Below are 17,284 nucleotides of genomic sequence, written 5' to 3'. Positions count from 1 at the left end.
ATACTAAAACTTATAGTTGAGCAATTGTTTTGCCACTAAAGTACAGTTATAATGAAGTACTGTTCGGAAAATGATTCGTTTTAATTCGTTGTTATGTTTGTTTGTCATATGTTTTTGTTTTTTTAGGGCTAAATATGAGAATAACAAGGCAGAATATAAAAAAATTGAAGACTTCGACAGAGATGCCAACAATGACATCCGGAAAGTTAAGAACGTCAGAAAGGCTGAGAATATCTGAAAGGTTAAGGACAGCAGAAAAATTGAAAACCCCAGAAAAGCCAACACAATCAAGAACAAACATTTTTAATCTTCCACAAGAGATTGTTTTGATTATTGCTGCCTATTTGAACCTCGATGATGTGAAAGAATTCAAATGCACTTGCAAATATTTCTATCAACTGATGGGGTGTAAGCCTGTCATGGGGCGTATGAAAGTTATCCCTTCTGCTTTCCAAAACCAACTGTTAACATTTTTGACAAATAATATGGGTGGTAAATTTGTCTGCCTATATTTGACCAATATTGAACTTGATCATGTGAAAAAGATTTTACGGTATGGCCCTAATCTTACGGGATTAGGAATAAAGATACAACATTTATACAAAGGCTTAGAGGAAGTTTGTCCCAATTTAGAATATCTACAACTAGATATTTCAGAACCTTTTAAACATGCCGGTCGCAGAAAATTGTCTTTTTATTTCAATTGTTTATCAGAATTAGGAAACTTAAGTACCATAGTTTTGAGTGGAAAGTCCAACAATGATAACAACCCAGGTCTTTTACGAAATGAAGAGAGTATTTTCTCAAGTGATGCTATTCTGTCCATCATTGAACATACACCACAGATCAAAGCAATCAAATTTCAACACATGCATCTTCTTGTTAGAAATCAAGATGTGTTTTCAAATTGTATGTTGGCTTGTGATCATATTAGTTTCTGGTCATTTTACCATGTCACCACTTCATGGACCAGATTTAAAATACCTTCCAAAGTGAAAAGTTTGAACTGCCAATTTACAAACTTTGTGCCAATCGATGCATCTCATAAAAACTTAGATAAAGTGATCATTATCACCAAACAAGCAATCAAACTTGACAATGGTGCCATCCAAGTGTTGCCAAATGACCCTGAAAGTTTGTTTTGGACATTGTACGCAAAGATCAAACAAGGTATTATATCGGTGGAATCTGTCGATTACAAGTTTTTTCGTGTCCAATTATTCAATATGCCATATTGTACTATTTCAGGTTTTCTTGATACAGATATCAACGGTGTGGCTTGTTCCATATCAGAACTTTACATCAATGAACAAAATACCATCAAGTTAAAGGGCATCACTTGTCCACAAACCTTCAACAATAACAGACTTGTTGCCCTCCTATCTAAAGTTCATAATTTGAAGACACTGGTACTTGAACATCTCAATGACGTAACTGTTGATTTTATGGATGAAGTCGAATTTGAAAATATGGACACGATGATTTTGAGAAGTTGTAAAAGTCTTTCAAAGTCTAATGTTGATGAAAAGTTGAAAACTTTAGAATCGCAACCTTCTTATGATGTCGTGGTACGCATGTAAAGTATTTTTCTTAAGGGGGATGGTTTTTAGATTCAAAATTTCATTGAAGCCTCCCAGGAGTTTCATTTGAACTTGAACCTTTTAATAAGCGAATGCCAGCTAGCAAAAATTATTTGAAAAGACTCCAGTAGCTTTAACGAATGTGAAAATGAATCAAAATTAAAGTGCGACTTGTTAATGGTTGCAAATCATTCAAGAAATATTTTTGTTTGACTAAAAATTGAACTCAAAAAAATGAATAGATCCATCCTGCCTCTGTGATCACAATATAATTATTGTCTGTTTAGGAATTTGTAAATTATTATATTTTTGTAACTAAAAATTATTTTCTACTCACATTGTTTAAAATATGTTTCAACCTTGCTCTTCCATTTCCTTCTCTTTCCTGGTTCATGCTTTGCTCGTAATTCATTAAGAGATATGATTTTGATAACTTTGTAAGTTTTTTCAAAACCATGTAGGTCTGAAGTTTCTCTACTAAGTACATTTTAATATAATGAAGTTATATCTTCTCATAACTTACTACATCTTGTTTTTTTTTCAGTGTCAAAAAATGAAAAAGATGAAATTACAACAATTGCCAATACCAGTTCTGTCCTTCTGATTGCATTATTGTTGCCAACAAAAGATGTTTTGAATTTCCCAAGGTTGAAGAATTGCTATTCATGATAGTTAGGCTGTACTTTTATTCATTTCAAATTTCATATCGTTATTTGTTTGGGGAAGGAATCAACACAGAAAGTACTCGATGCCAATAATAGAGCTTCGATTAAAATCCATATACTTCTATGACAAAATTGACATTGCAATTTTCTTGGAAGTTTAATCATAGGTTGATTTCTTTGTTTACAGGGGAAGATGGATAAAATAAAACTTCAGAAATTGCCGATACCAATTTTGTGCATGATTGCGTCCTTGCTGCCTACAAGTGATGTTTTGAATTTTCGTCTGGTCTGCAAAATATTTTATGAAGTGACGTTATGTAGAGAAGTATTAAAACAAATCAAAGTAAAGGCAAGAAATCGAAGTTACAAGCCTTTTAAAAAGTTTTTAACGGAATCGTTATCTGGTGGAAGGTTTATTCATCTAGATTTGTTTTTAGCTACTGGAGCCACCATAGCAAATATTTTAAATCTTACACCAAATGTTAATAATCTAATCATCAATATCAAAGATATAAAATGCTTCAAAAGTCAAAAGCTTGATTATCTTCATGCTTTAGTTTTGGTCGATAAAGATCTAATGTACTTTGATAAAATACCCGAATCTAAATATTCAAAATATTTTCAACCGCTTTCAGAACTGTCCAGTGTCAAAGATTTATCATTAAAATGCCAAGGACAGTCTTATAAGTCAAACCTTATCCAAATTATAATCAAATCCCTGAAAAATGTTCGAAAAATTCACTTGGAATCCCTTATCGTTAATAACTCGGCACATTTTGATGAATTTAAAGATTTTCTATCATCTTGTCGCACCATAACCTCCTGGAGTTTTTTCGATGTTCGACTGGTGAAGAAAGGAGTTCGTCTACCGGAGACTGTGACAAACTATGAGTGCACCAAGTGTATATTTTCGTTAATTGATAAACAACATTGCTCGTTACAAAGACTTAAACTAGCATCTCTAGTACCGTATGTTGATAAAATTTGGAAAGAAAATAGTTTTCGTGATTTACGATATTTAGAACTTCAAAATTGTTTCTTCTATTTCAACCCATTGGAAAGCTGCAAGAAGTTGCATACTTTGAAATTGTTGAGATGTCATCTACCGTTCTATTATTTAATGAAATTATCAACAAATGTTAAAGATAATTTGAAGGAGCTGACCATACAGTCGCATAAAGACTTCAAGGATGAAATGCTTCTCGAAGTACTGAACTCTTTCAAAAGTTTGACAAGGCTAACGCTGATTAATATGAATCTGCTCACACCGAGTTTCTTAACTAAAATCAAACTTTCGAAATTAAAATTCATTTTTATAAAGGACAGTCTTAATTTTAATACTCGAGAATTTAGGGACCATATTGAAACGATGAAAAATGAATTATCATTTACAGTAGTATTAGTGAACGACTCGAAAAATGTAAAATCTTCAATTCTAAAACTATAGTCAGGGAAATTTTAGTTTTAGAAAAACTTTTATAACATTTTTTACCAGCTAGATTTTTTATGTTTTCTTAAATTTTGATAGATTCAATTCAATTCAATTCTACTATGAAATATCAATTCCATACACATCATGACTTTCTTTGTTTTCTCTCGCAACAGCCTACTTCCAATCTGCAGAGTTCAAAGTTCCCCTTTCTGAAAAAAACCTGTGTTGATTACTAAGTATTTTTGATCATGTCTATTTATATTTTTCAGTGAAATAAAAAATTAATAAATCCAACGACCATAACTGATGGCAGATTTTTTGGCAGACAACAATGCATGTGGACAAACTATACTCAAATTGATCAGCAGAGGGAATGCTATCATTGCAGAATTGTTACGCCTTTCTGACTTCATACCTCCCGTCTTCAAATTGGAAAGCAAAGAAGACAAAGATAAATATGGAGAAATTTTGCTGGATTTTTCCTACTTCAGATCCATTGATCTGTTCGAGCATAAACTAAACTCAAAACCAGTAAGTGAATCTTGGCCAACGTTTTATTGTGCAAAAGTTACGCTACGGAAGCCGAACTTTCAGTGAAGTTATAATTAGAATTTTTTTCTGATTGATCTGATACTTTCAATCTTGTGGCAATTTACTCCTTGATCTTTGTTCAAAAAATTGGAACTTGAAATTTATTTATTTCAATTTTTGTATGGTTAGGAACTCCAAGACTTGGATGAAGAGTTTCGAGAAAGCCACTTGGAAATATTGAAAAGATTTTACTTTGCTTTCGAAAGTATTTTCAAATATGTCACAGATTTAAACAGGTATTGCATTGCTCTTTAAAATTTATTCAAATCTGTTTTCAATCATCGTGATTTTCCCATAAAGATTTAGCTAGTAGGAAATCCTACCTAGGTAAATCAATGGCAACAATGTTTTTTGCGATATTCCTTTTTTTGCTTGGAAAAGTATAAATCACTCCATCTATCTAGCTCTTCGGGCTTTACAGAAAACTGTAACTGTAGATATTCCATTCTTTCACTTTAGATACCTGGAAGATCTTGATGAAGGTATTTTCATTCAACAAACGTTGGAAAGTGTTTTACTGAACAACGATGGCAAACAGTTGATGTGTGAAGCTCTGTATTTGTATGGTGTTATGTTGTTGATTGTGGATATGAAGTTTGAAGGAGACATCCGTGAACGCATGCTCGTATCATACAATCGATATTGGTATTCACACCTAATTTTCTATTGGATTTCACTTATGTTACACTAATACATCAGCTGCGATACACGCTTTATTATAGGAAAAACCTCCCTCGGTTCTAGCCTGAATTCAGCCTCATTAATACCACTTTCCTCCCTTCTTCATTGAAACGTTCTTCTACCTGAACTATTTCAAGACATTTTTGGACCTACCCCGGTGGGGTGGAGGTCCTATAAATCAACTTGTGTTCGTCCGTCCGTCCGTCCGTCTAGATATCAACAAATAAACGAAGCACATTTTGAAAGAAACATTCACATTGATTTTTTAGTGCATCAACAGCAGCAATCGATTCGTACATGGATGACGTTTGTAAGTTGTTAAGGAGCACAGGCTACTCAAATCAAGCCGGTAGTAAACGTCCCCCAAAATATCCGGAAGAATATTTCAAAAGAGTTCCCATCTCAAAAACATTTATCGCCATGGTGATAGGAAGACTTCGTTCTGATGATATTTACAACCAGGTATAATTTACCAACCTTTCTCAGGATAATAATAATAAGGATAATAATAATTATGTTTAGCCCTTTTTTGAGGAAAATGGTACCGTTATATAAATTTGACATTGGAATACAATCATGGTCGAAATGTATTGGGATTTTGTGTACTTTCACGTTTTTCAGAAAGTTTGGGCGAGAATTGCGATCTCAGTACTCACACTTTATTTTATCAAATATTTGGATTTTAGAGGTGTTCAGTTGCTTCTAGGGTACATTCCCTTGTTGGAGCAAATTCGAGTTTTTCAATCAGTTAAAACTCTACCTTCCAGAAGTAACTTAGAGCACTGAAAAATCATTCGGGGTGTTTAAAATTTTGCAGGGACTTCCCCTTATCAAATATTTTTATTAATAATGCTGATGGGTTGAACAGGTCAACTGATTTTGATCATTGAATTCCTTCTTTTCTTATGAGAAACTTTTATTTATAAATTACGTCCTTGCTTCCAGGTAGCATCGTACCCCTTACCAGAACACAGGAGCACAGCACTTGCTAACCATGCAGCCATGCTTTACGTCATCTTGTACTTCTCACCACAGATCTTAAACAATCAACAGGCCGTCATGAGGGAAGTGGTCGATAAACATTTCCCTGATAATTGGGTATGCAAATCTTCCTTTGTCATACTTGACCACAAGATTGTTCCATTCGTTAGGTTTTCTAAAATATAATGCATTACAAAGTATATTTATATTTTGCTATTCAATTTTAAAAACTGAAATGAAATGTTAAATAGTTTTTCAAAAGCCCCAAAACTTGAGACAAAACCCCTTTATTTAATAAATACTGGCTTAATTTTCTACCATACTCAAACGTGTTTTGTATCATTGAAAGCTGTTCTATTCAATAGGTGATCAGTATATACATGGGGACGATTGTGAACTTGATCGACGCATGGGATCCTTATAAAGCCGCACGAAACGCTCTCAATAACACTGTCGACATGCAGAACGTCAAAAATGTGGTATGAAAAACAAATTCTCTGTATCCCATATTAATATTTCGTTGTAATTTGTAATTGCTTATCAAACACTCTAATTTTCATCACCAAAAAGAAATTAAAAACGATTTATTAAATCTTCTTTTTAGGCTTCAAGACATATCGACAATGTGAAAAGTCTGAACAGTCAGGTACTGTTTATCACTTGTTTTATGCATTTAAGTCGAGGTTTGAATAAAGGCATGACAAATCTAAACCTCGATGTTATGGCCACATAAAACCTAACTGAGCTAAATTATTTAACATTGGGTTATGATAGATGTTTACTGGGTTCACTTACAACTAATAAATATCCTTTTTTACTTGTCTCAAGGTTTTAGCGTATTTGAAAGAAGGTGTTCTAGTTGAAGAATTTGTACTGGACAACATTCCGAAGCTAATGAATCTGCTACGTGAATGCAATGTCACTTATAGATGGCTGATGTTGCATACTGCTGATGGCAGTAAGTCTAAATTTCATCTTTAATATATATCAGATATAAGACATGAGACTACAATTAATCTGTATAATCGAATAATCATATGTAATCAAAAAGGTTAAGTAATGAGCCTGAAGGTTTTAACTCGGTGAGTTTGAGAATGAAAGTACCCCTCTTTACGCCGGCCCTTGTTACGCCAATGCTCATTTTTTTCCCATTTTTAACCCGGCCTTAATTTAATTTATATCCCTTATACCGGTCGCCAGTGACGCAAATAATACGCCAATAAAGGGCTGTTGTGCGCAGATTTGTAATACTTGCGCAGATTTGTAATACCTGCGCAGATTTGTAATACTTTCTGCGCAGATTTGTAATACCTGCGCAGATTTGTAATAAACTTTGCGCAAATTTGTAATACTTGAGCTGCGCAGAAATGTAATACTTCTCTGCGCAGATTTGTAATTTGGAATTTAGATTTTTACTTCGTCATTTGTTTCCCACGAAGAAAAGTTTCGAAAAAAAGACTTAGAAAATAATCAGAAAATCACACAAAGGTTGTATATCTTTAGTATGAACATTAACTTTATAAGAAACGAATCAATATATTCTAATCTAATGAAAATTGGGTTTTGGCAGTTGGTTCTTTCAATACAAACATGGATTTGGAATAATTTTAAGCATTTTCATTTTTCTTATAAGCGTCAACTTTATAAGAAACGAATCAATATCTTTCAATCTAATGGAATTGGCTTTCGGGAGTTGGTTCTTTCAATACAAACATGGGATTTTGAGTAATTTCAATATTTTCATTTTTCTTATAAGCATCAACTTTATTAGAAACGAATCAATATATTTTAATCTAATGAAAATTGGCTTTTGGCAGTTGGTTCTTTCAATACAAACATGGATTGGGAATAATTTTAAGCATTTTTATTTTTCTTATAAGCATCAACTTTATAAGAAACGAATCAATATCTTTCAATCTAATGGAAATTGGCTTTCGGCAGTTGGTTCTTTCAATACAAACATGGGATTTTGAATACAATTTCAATATTTTGATTTTTCCTATAAGCATCAACTTTATAAGGAACGAATCAATATATTTTAATCTAATGGAAATTGTTCCAATCATTTTTTTTTCATCTTTATGTATTTTTTCTATCTAACAACAACAAAAAACATACCGAAGCTTCAACCATCAAACTCTTTTTGAAAGAAAGTTAACTCAAAACAATTTCACTTGAGATATCATGCTGGAATGTAATGCAGGTGCTATGAAAGGTTATAGAAGAAATTCAGTCAGAGGGGACAGGTTTCCTAGCTAGGTAGAAGGTGGTTTTAGAGCAAATCAATGTTTTCTTATCATATCATCTTATAAATTGTTCATCAATTTTGGTACTACCTCTTGAAATGATAAAATGTTGACAAAAATATTTTTATATCATTAATTGTTTTTCATAACCAAGTGCTTATAAAAATAAACAAGTAGCCCGTTGGGCGTGAAGGCCCAGCAAAAGCGAAAAGTAGTAAAACCGTGTTAGGGGTCATCGTACAATGCTCTACAATGTTGCATAATCAAAAAAGAAAAATATAAAGACGGGGGTTAGCTGGGGCAACAATAAACGAGACGATGCGCATCACCTATATCAAATGCAACAACAGAGTATATTTTTTTGGTCAATAGTTTTTCTTTCATAAAATAACGTTTGGTTTTTGTAAAATAAAGTTTAGTTTTTCCTATGCAAAGTATAAAGTTAGGTATAATGATTTCGTTTGCTAACTCAGCTTTTTTAAATTACAAGCTCTTTCGTATTGAATAGATACAAATGTGAAGCAATTTTTGATAGAAAACAGAGAGAAATCCAAAATATTTGTTTATCTCAGCAAAAAAGAACAATAAGCGATATCTAGTCTGTTACGAAATATGTGCTCAACATGAAACGGGAATACTTATGTTAGTACATAACCTATAGTACATAACCTTTAAATATAACGGTTTTTTGTGTATATGGTTTTTCCAATGTAAAATAAAGTTTGTTTTTTCCTTAGCCTGTACCAAACCCTACTTCTTTATGTAGCTGACGATAGTAGTGTTTGTTACGTTTAGAGAGATTTTGTGTGAAGCGTGTTTTCAAAAAGCCTCTAAGTGAAGTGCAAAATTATTATTGTCATCTGCAAAAGAAAGCCAATTAAATTCTCTTGGGACATTAATTTACAAAAAAATTAACTATTTTAGCTTTTTATGACACATGCAATAAAAGGTCTAAAAGTTGATTCTCAAGTTAAAAATTGTTTTCAACAGAAAATGCATGTAATTAAGAAATAACATTTCATAAACAAAGAAAAAATTTCAAACACTCCATTGTCTCTAATAACCCCAGATCAAATACAGTTTGTTTTTCCTATGTAAAATAAATTTTAGTTTTTCCTATTATATATAAAATAAAGTTTGTTTTTCCAATGTAAAATAAAGTTTGGTTTTTAATTCAAATTTCTTTATTTAAATTTCGATACTAGTAGATAAATATAAAGTGAGCTGAATATGAAGAGTAAGTTAAGTAAGCTGAGTCGATTTCGTAAGCTGAGTAATCTGATAATGTCGCAAGTTTTGATTAGCCGAGTAATCTAGTAATTCCGAGTAATCTAGTAATTCCATGCAATCTAGTAATTCCGAGTAATCTAGTAATGCCGAGTAATCTAGTAATGCCGCGTAATCTGCGGTTGTTCCAGGTAATCTGGTGATGCCAAGTAATCTGAGATAGGTTGGTTGAAGGGTTTAACCCTTCAGTAGGGGTTTAGTAATCCTTTGGTCTTGAAATCTGTAAAAAGAAATAAAAAAGGAATTTAGAAAGATGTATACTATTCATCATCATATCAATTGGAAATTAATTAGTCAAAGAAAATATTTACATGCAAAGTTATTCAAGAAAAATCACAAAAAGCCAGTCAAATTCATGGCACATGCTGATAAAAAATAAATTCATTTACGAGAAAGCTCTTGACTATTTACTTACTGGGAACTTTTTTCCATGAAAACAGTTAAAATCTGAGCAGAATTACTGTATGAAAAGTTTTCCTGGCCTTTTTTTCTTATAAAAATAGAACACTTAAAGGGTACAGAGATGGTTTCTATTATGAACAGTTAACAATAGAAAAGACAAAGATGCAGTTTCCTAAAGAGTTCTTGTTCATCATCCAGCTTTGCTATTACATATTCCTGCTGCAAGCAATGAAAAATGATGTCAAGTTAGACCTATGCTTTCGATTCCCCCTCTATCTCAGTAAGTACCAACCTGAATAAATCAGTCATTAATGATGGGTAAGACAGAGATGACAACTGGTCAGGAGTTGTCCACGCAGTTGGTTTTCAAGCTGAAAGAAGAAATATTAATTTAACATCAAAGAATTTGAAAATTTACCAATTTTATAACCATTTTGAAGCAGATGAAAGGTTGTTCTAATAATATTTCTGCTATATTTATTCTATGTACCTTAAAGGGAACTAATTTTCACGGTCTGTGAAAAAATCAGAAAAATTGCATTTTGCGGGAATTAATTTTTGCGGTTAGTTCAATTCTAAAATTTGCACAGTTGATCCTGGTGTAACATAAAAATTACAATAATAATTTTTGAGAAAAACCGTGAAAATTAGTTCCAAAAGTTTTAAAAAAGACGCAATGAATTCCCAACATTTTGTAAGAAAAGGCAGTGCGCTGGCCAATGAAAAAAGAGTTTTTTTATCAAAGCTAATTCAAAACTGTACTTTTAAAGTTGCGAATTTGTGCTCAAAGGTGAAAGCAAGTGAAATCGTATGCTTTCAGTGAAGTTTGTGGACGAAATCAGAAAGAAATAGGCTAAAAAGATTTTCGTCACAATACTTGCTTTTTTATCGGCATGTAGTTGGAACTCCTCCCCCCCTAATCGGCCAAATGCCGATAAAAAATTCAAAAATCTTTCGTCAAAGACCCCAAAGATGTAAAAGAGAATAGACCTTTTTTCAAAGAGGACGTAAAACAATGATAAACAGCCACGTGCATAATTACTGTATCATGCATATTGGAAGAAAAGGCAAGAGGAAAACCGGGCAATTAAAATGTCTACCCATGTCTACCCATGTCTACCCCCATATCGCCCTGGAAATTTCTGGGGGTTGCCAGGGACATGCGTTAATGATTGGTTAATGATTGGTTTGATTGACTGTCAATTACGTTTGATTCGTTCGATTCATGGACAATGTAATGATGTTCAATTGCGTTTGATCAGACAAGGCCGCGACCACAGAATTCCCTCTATCAAGCACCGCCCTCTATTAAGCGTCGTCCCCTATACCATCTAAAGTTGGAAAAATTGTTTATTTTAGAGGTAGGTCGGGATTAGAAAGGGGTCGTCAGGATTAGACGTTTTGTGGCCTATTCTACTCGATCTGAAAAATTTTATTCCAAAAAAAATACATACCTCTTGTTTTACAAATGAGCAAGCAGCAAACAACACAGTAAAAGGATAAATAAATCACGAAAAATAACGATTGTATATCAATAAATCTGTAAACAGCAACAATCAATGAAACAACAGCGTCTGAAAATGTCAGAGTTGGTCTGATATTTCAGGAGGAGAAAGAAACTTTGTCTCCACTTAATCCGCCATTTTGAGCTATAAAATGCAAAGAGCGCGAGATCTACAACAACAAAAACTTAGATAGACTAGTAACTAGTCGTTGTATTTCACTCTGCAGCTGCGCTTGCAACAGAGTCACTCCCTTCACTGAATACAATACGCAATACGGACACTTGCTAGTCTACAATTTAGAAGGAGCAAAGTGGGACGGACAAACAGACAGTTGCTTTTGAAAGGCCCGTTCGCTAACGCTGGGCCAATAAGTTCGTGTTATTCTTCGCACCTTGTTCACTTCGAAATAAACAATTACCGACAAGAAACAATTTTTATTTTACGAGTTATTGGTTACTTTCTTATAAAAGCAGTGCTTATAAAAAATAAATATGTTCATGTTATTCTTCGTACCTTGTTTACTTCGAAATAAACAATTGCCGACAAGAAATAATTTTTATTTTACGAGTTATTGATTAGTTTCTTATAAAAGCAGTTCTTATAAAAAATGTACATGTTCATGTTATTCTTCGCACCTTGTTTACTTTGAAATAAACAGTTACCGGCAAGAAATAATTTTTATTTTACGAGTTATTGATTAGTTTCTTATAAAAGCAGTTCTTATAAAAAATTATGTCCGCGCTATTCTCATAAACAATTTATATATTACCAGATAAATTTCTTATAAAAGCACTGCTTAGAAAAGAAATATTAATTGATTATTTATTCGATGTGCTCAATAATCACAACTTTATTTGGGTATTATTTTCTAAGTCTTTTTTAATGTATCTTGTTCGCAGAATAGAATTTGGTTACCAATGAAAATATCAATTCCAAATTACAAATCTGCGCAGAGAAGTATTACATTTCTGCGCAGCTCAAGTATTACAAATTTGCGCAAAGTTTATTACAAATCTGCGCAGGTATTACAAATCTGCGCAGAAAGTATTACAAATCTGCGCAGGTATTACAAATCTGCGCAGGTATTACAAATCTGCGCAAGTATTACAAATCTGCGCACAACAAGGGCCGTTGGCGTATAGAAACTAATAAGAATCACTTTTCCACGTTTTAGTTGCGGAGACGAACAAGAAGTGCAGACAAATCAAAGATGCCATCAACACGTTCGGACACAATCCTTCCAAATTATTTCAACTCCTCCTCAACACAGCACAATTCGAATTTCTTCTCAAGGAGGTTGGTTGGAATTCACGATTGGATTTTTATTTGGATTTTTTAAATTGTTTCACTGGGTCAACGGCTCAGCAGGAATTCAATCCGAGATCCCCGGAACTCGACCGTCGTTTTAGCTCGACATCATTTTGTCGATGTAAAGCTTCGAATTTACTTTCCTCTTGCTAGGTTTTGTTAATGTCTCATTTTACTTATATACGTGATGTTGCTTAAGGGCGTCGCCTTCTTCGGAGTGTCTTTGCTGACGATGTTTTGATGCTCAATTCGTCGCAACTTGTTTGCTTTCAGATGTTTAAGAAGATGTTGGGAAGCAAGAAAGATAATTGGAACTCGTACAAGAAAGAGTGTATTGAGCGAATGGATGAACTGAGTGAAGTATTCAGTGGAACAAAACCTCTAACGCGTGTGGAGAAAAATGGTAATTCTAAGAAAGTCATTTTTTCTGTAACATTATAACGTAATTGAATCTTTCACGAGTAACGCAATGGTATTGGAATACGAACTCGTATTAAGAAAGATGTTAACATGATAAATTAGTCACACATATTATTGGGTCAGTAAAAACCGTATTTGTGGCGAGGCTTGCCGTTTCGAATACGAATTCGAATGGCATATGGTAAATATCTCCCACCGCCTCGTGACGTCTTTTGGCCAATGAATTTGCGTGAATCTCAATAATATGGGATGAACATACTTGCTCGTTCCAGGAAGTTTCGGTTTATTTCAAAAATCTATTTTGACACCTTTTTCTCGTAGAGAATTTGATGGCTTGGTTCAAAGAGATGTCAAAGCAGATCGATTCTTTAGATTATGAAGATGCCACGTCTGCCGGCAGGAAAATGATTCAACTCATTCAAGCTTTAGAAGAAGTAGCTACCCTTTCTTCATACCTAAACTACTAATTATCTTCCACCAATTTGAAAAACAGAACTGATTTTAAAATGCAAGGTTATAAATGAGAGAGTACTAGATACGGGAAGAATCTTCAATAAAAATCTTATTGAATTTGATAAACTCTGAATTATTAGTAACATCATTACGTACTAACAAAAGGAACTATGCTATCTTTAAAAGAGTTCTTTCCGAAATTTCTTGCTTGTTCACGTATACCAAACTTAGCTTCGATATATTTCTAAAATAATGACGAAAGAAGATAGTAATAATGACGAAGTAACTTATCGACATTTTCAGGTGCAAGAATTCCATCAGCTGGAGACGAACCTTCAAGTGAAACAGTTCCTGTCAGACACCAGACGATTTTTACATCAAATGATCAGAACTATCAACATCAAGGAAGAGGTACTTTTATTCTTCGATTCCGAAGCATATTTCCCTCTGACACTACACACTTTATTTTATAAGAACAATTTTATAAGAGCACGAGGCTGAAAAATTGTCCAAAACCTAGGGACAAATTAAGAACAATCCAAAGCCTCAGATTTCAGAAATTACTGTAATTTTAAAGGATTTTAAACATATTTTCGTAATCTTTAAAAATCAGGTTTGCCAGCTGAGTCATTTTCTAGAAATGGAACTTTATTTTATTATTAGGTGCTGATTACCATTGAGTTAGTTGGGGATACAAGTTATGCGTGGCAAATCATGGACAGGTATATTAATTTTATTATGTGAAATATTCTGATGTTTTACTCGCCAAAAAAATAACAATCGTAAAGTAACAATCTTGTAACAGAGAGGCCTACCGTCATCTTTTTGCTTTTTTCAAATCTCCATTCTTTTTCATTTAGTTACACTTCATTGATGCAAGAAGGTATCAAAAGACAACCAACCCTTGTCATAAAACTTCGTGCAGCTTTTCTCAAGGTGAAATTAACAAAGCACGTGGCTGATTTATATAGTAAAACATAATAAAAAATATTTCTATATTAATTTTCACTTTCCTATTCTTTATTTTGTAACCATCTGCTCGATGAGTTTTCAATTAAATCCCATGCCACGAAACACACAAGAACCATTAACTTTGATCTCAAACTCCACACCGACTTCCCATTTTAGATGGCTTCTGCATTGGATCTACCGCTGGTTCGAATCAGTGAAGCAAAAAGTCCTGATTTGGTCAGTGTATCTCAATATTACTCCGGTGTACTGGTCGCCTACTTGAGAAAGGTATTCAAAATTCCTCAATTTTTGAAAATAACAAGGGGAAGCTTGCTTGAAGTAAAGTATCTCTAATCGCCGCAGTAAGTCTTCAGATAAGTGAAAAGTTTCTTTTGAGAATCTCATCACAATAGTTCACTCTCTACAGGTATTACAAATCATCCCAGAATCAATCTTTGGTCTTCTAGCTGTCATCATCAACATCTTGTCCAGGAAAATGAAAGAAGTAAGAGCTAATTCTCATACTAGTTTGACCAAGATGGCTTTATGATACAATCAGATATAATACAAGATCCTTTTTGAAGTGAAAAATCTTATTTAAAATTAAAATGATTTTACTAAATTTAAGAAACGGCTATGAAATGTGAGTTCTATTCAATTTAATTTTCTAGGTACCAACTCGTTTAGACAAAGATAAACTTCGTGATTACGCACAGCTTGATGAACGATACGAGGTAGCTTTTTATTATCTTCTGCTTAATTCGAAACAAGAAAAGACTGAACTTAAAATCTTTAGTATAAGCAAGTACAATTGTGTGACATTCTGTTTACGGGAAAATAGCTTCAGGGAAGTTCCTGGCGTGTTTGTTTTTCGATGTGATTCTTACAATCAGACAAAGCCCCTAAATAAATCAAAACAGATTTAAAAGATATCGTGCAGTGTTGCGGATTGGGACAAGCTAGAGTTTTTACAAGCTCTTATTTGATTTGGTTGGTCGTTAAGATGTAATAAAAGAATCTTATTACTTTTTCTAAAGAACGCGTCATCTCTAACACTTCAAATGGCCAATTAGTGAAGTATCTTGTAAAAACTCCAGCTCATCTCTGCGGATTAGACATTATAAACTATTATTTCAAGAACTGTATGAAAAAGTTATAGCCTTTTTTCCTTCTTCGGTAGGCTATCTGTTCACTAATTTGGGGGTAATATTTCTATTTTTTGAATTTTGAAGTAACTTCAAAATGGTTAATTTTGAAATAACTTCAAAATGGTTGTTTGTGAAAATTAGATATTTTTTTACAAGATGAAATCGGTAAGAATTTCGAAAATAGCTACAGTAAAATTAATCTGGAAAGTAACAAATGAATAAATATTTCATAATTATTAGCAAATACCACTTGAAGGTCGCAAAGTTGAATTTTAAGTCGCACGGCTGTTCTGAATGAACTTGCATAGAAGTAGATTTTAATTCAAGAATTTTTTGAAAGTGACTCGAGGTTTATTGGAAAACTGTTTTAAAATATGAAGCAATGTAATTACAGTTCAGTTCAGTATATTAATCACACAATAGACTGATTCCGCGTGACGTCATTTTCTCCCACGATCAGCCATGCATTTTTCTAAGAAATGGCAGAAAGAATATCCTCAAATCGCCAAAAAATCTAAAAACCTTTCAAACTAGCATCTACTTTTTGAGTCTGCTAAATTGCGTGGGTTGCGTGGGTGCATGGGTGCGTGGGTCAATATTTTTGCGTGGGTCATTTTTTTGCGTGGGTGCGTGGGTCAAAATATTTTTTGCGTGGGTCAAAAATTTTGCGTGGGTCAGATTTTTTGCGTGGGTCAAATTTTTTGCGTGGGCCAAAGTTTTTGCGTGGGTCATATTTTTTGCGTGGGTCATATTTTTGGCGTGGGTCATATTTTTTGCGTGGGTCATTATTTTTTGCGTGGGTCATTATTTTTTGCGTGGGTCATTATTTTTTGCGTGGGTCATTATTTTTTGCACGGTTCAAAATTTTTGCATGGATCAAAATTCTATCTGTAATTCGAAAAACAGCCTTCCCATCCCCTTGAAATTCGAACTGGTAACATCCAAAATGTTGGATGTGTTTTACATGACACGTTTTGGTTTTATTTTGTTTATTTTGCATAGCTGTACAGTTCCGTACTTTCTGAATATGGTGAATTTGTTCCAATAAACGAGGTCGGAAAGAATGTTTCCAACAGGGGAGTGTCTTTTTATAAGTGGAATTTTCCCTTTTGGGAGATTTCGTCCAAAACTAATACTGTAGTTACGTTTTGTATATACCTAAGAATGGCCAAAAAAATGTACTCAATCAAGCGGCTTTATATTTTTTAATTCCACTGACTGAACATGTCAGCTTTTATAGCTTCTTATAGCACGCTTTAATCTTTTGGGTTTCCTTTGAGTGTTAAAGAACAAAGCAAATGGCGACGAAATCTGAAAATTTGTCTACAAAAGTAATATAATTCATTAGGCGACCGATTACTAAACAATTTGATCGTTGTCAATTATTTCATCCACCCCACTTGTAATTTCTTTGATTTAAGTACATTAAAGGCCAATTTAAAGGGGGGGGGGTTCACGATTGGCGGAGGAGCGGAATCGGCCTTTTTTTTGGACGGAGTGGCGGAATTTGGCGAAAATTTAGACGGAATTACGGAAATTGGGTTCTCTGACGGAGACGGAAAATTAGACAATTTTAGTGCGGAAAAACGGAATTTAGCAAAAAAAATTGCGGAATTTCGGAATTGGTAAAAGAT

At 33.5% G+C, this 17,284-nt stretch overlaps 2 protein-coding genes and 1 long non-coding RNA gene across 3 annotated transcripts in view; 2 read left to right on the top strand and 1 right to left on the bottom strand.

Annotated features, from left to right (window-relative positions):
- The first annotated feature begins 42 nt into the window (after positions 1–42).
- On the top strand, positions 43–1,949 carry LOC136816336 (uncharacterized). The gene has a single exon (XM_067072657.1). It carries the CDS (start codon positions 135–137, stop codon positions 1,578–1,580), a length of 1,446 nt encoding a protein of 481 aa, XP_066928758.1. The 5' UTR covers positions 43–134; the 3' UTR covers positions 1,581–1,949.
- Positions 1,950–3,946: 1,997 nt separating this feature from the next.
- LOC136816330 (WASH complex subunit 5-like) overlaps positions 3,947–17,284 on the top strand; it is a 30,424-nt gene continuing 17,086 nt past the window's right edge. Inside the window, exons 1-17 of the mRNA XM_067072653.1 lie at positions 3,947–4,208; positions 4,398–4,504; positions 4,728–4,913; positions 5,219–5,411; positions 5,895–6,047; positions 6,296–6,409; positions 6,535–6,576; positions 6,759–6,888; positions 12,545–12,666; positions 12,952–13,081; positions 13,420–13,532; positions 13,855–13,962; positions 14,215–14,273; positions 14,412–14,487; positions 14,680–14,790; positions 14,930–15,007; positions 15,174–15,236. Of these exons, the coding sequence (XP_066928754.1) occupies positions 3,984–4,208; positions 4,398–4,504; positions 4,728–4,913; positions 5,219–5,411; positions 5,895–6,047; positions 6,296–6,409; positions 6,535–6,576; positions 6,759–6,888; positions 12,545–12,666; positions 12,952–13,081; positions 13,420–13,532; positions 13,855–13,962; positions 14,215–14,273; positions 14,412–14,487; positions 14,680–14,790; positions 14,930–15,007; positions 15,174–15,236 (2,010 nt within the window). The 5' untranslated portion in view covers positions 3,947–3,983. The remainder of the gene's footprint in view (positions 4,209–4,397; positions 4,505–4,727; positions 4,914–5,218; positions 5,412–5,894; positions 6,048–6,295; positions 6,410–6,534; positions 6,577–6,758; positions 6,889–12,544; positions 12,667–12,951; positions 13,082–13,419; positions 13,533–13,854; positions 13,963–14,214; positions 14,274–14,411; positions 14,488–14,679; positions 14,791–14,929; positions 15,008–15,173; positions 15,237–17,284) is intronic.
- LOC136816334 (uncharacterized) lies at positions 10,088–11,366 on the bottom strand. Its single transcript, XR_010847910.1, has 2 exons — positions 11,320–11,366; positions 10,088–10,236 (listed from the first exon to the last, which is right to left on the bottom strand). It is a non-coding gene; the product is annotated as an uncharacterized lncRNA (long non-coding RNA).

This window comes from Clytia hemisphaerica, unplaced genomic scaffold (assembly GCF_902728285.1).
Source record: "Clytia hemisphaerica strain Z4C2 unplaced genomic scaffold, Clytia hemisphaerica genome assembly, whole genome shotgun sequence".
In the NCBI taxonomy this organism is placed as follows: Eukaryota; Metazoa; Cnidaria; class Hydrozoa; order Leptothecata; family Clytiidae; genus Clytia; species Clytia hemisphaerica.
This window is presented reverse-complemented; position numbering and strand designations above follow the sequence as displayed.

Bases quoted from the DNA above. Each gene is read 5' to 3' on its own strand.
- LOC136816336 (XM_067072657.1), top strand. From the start codon at position 135: ATGAGAATAACAAGGCAGAATATAAAAAAATTGAAGACTTCGACAGAG.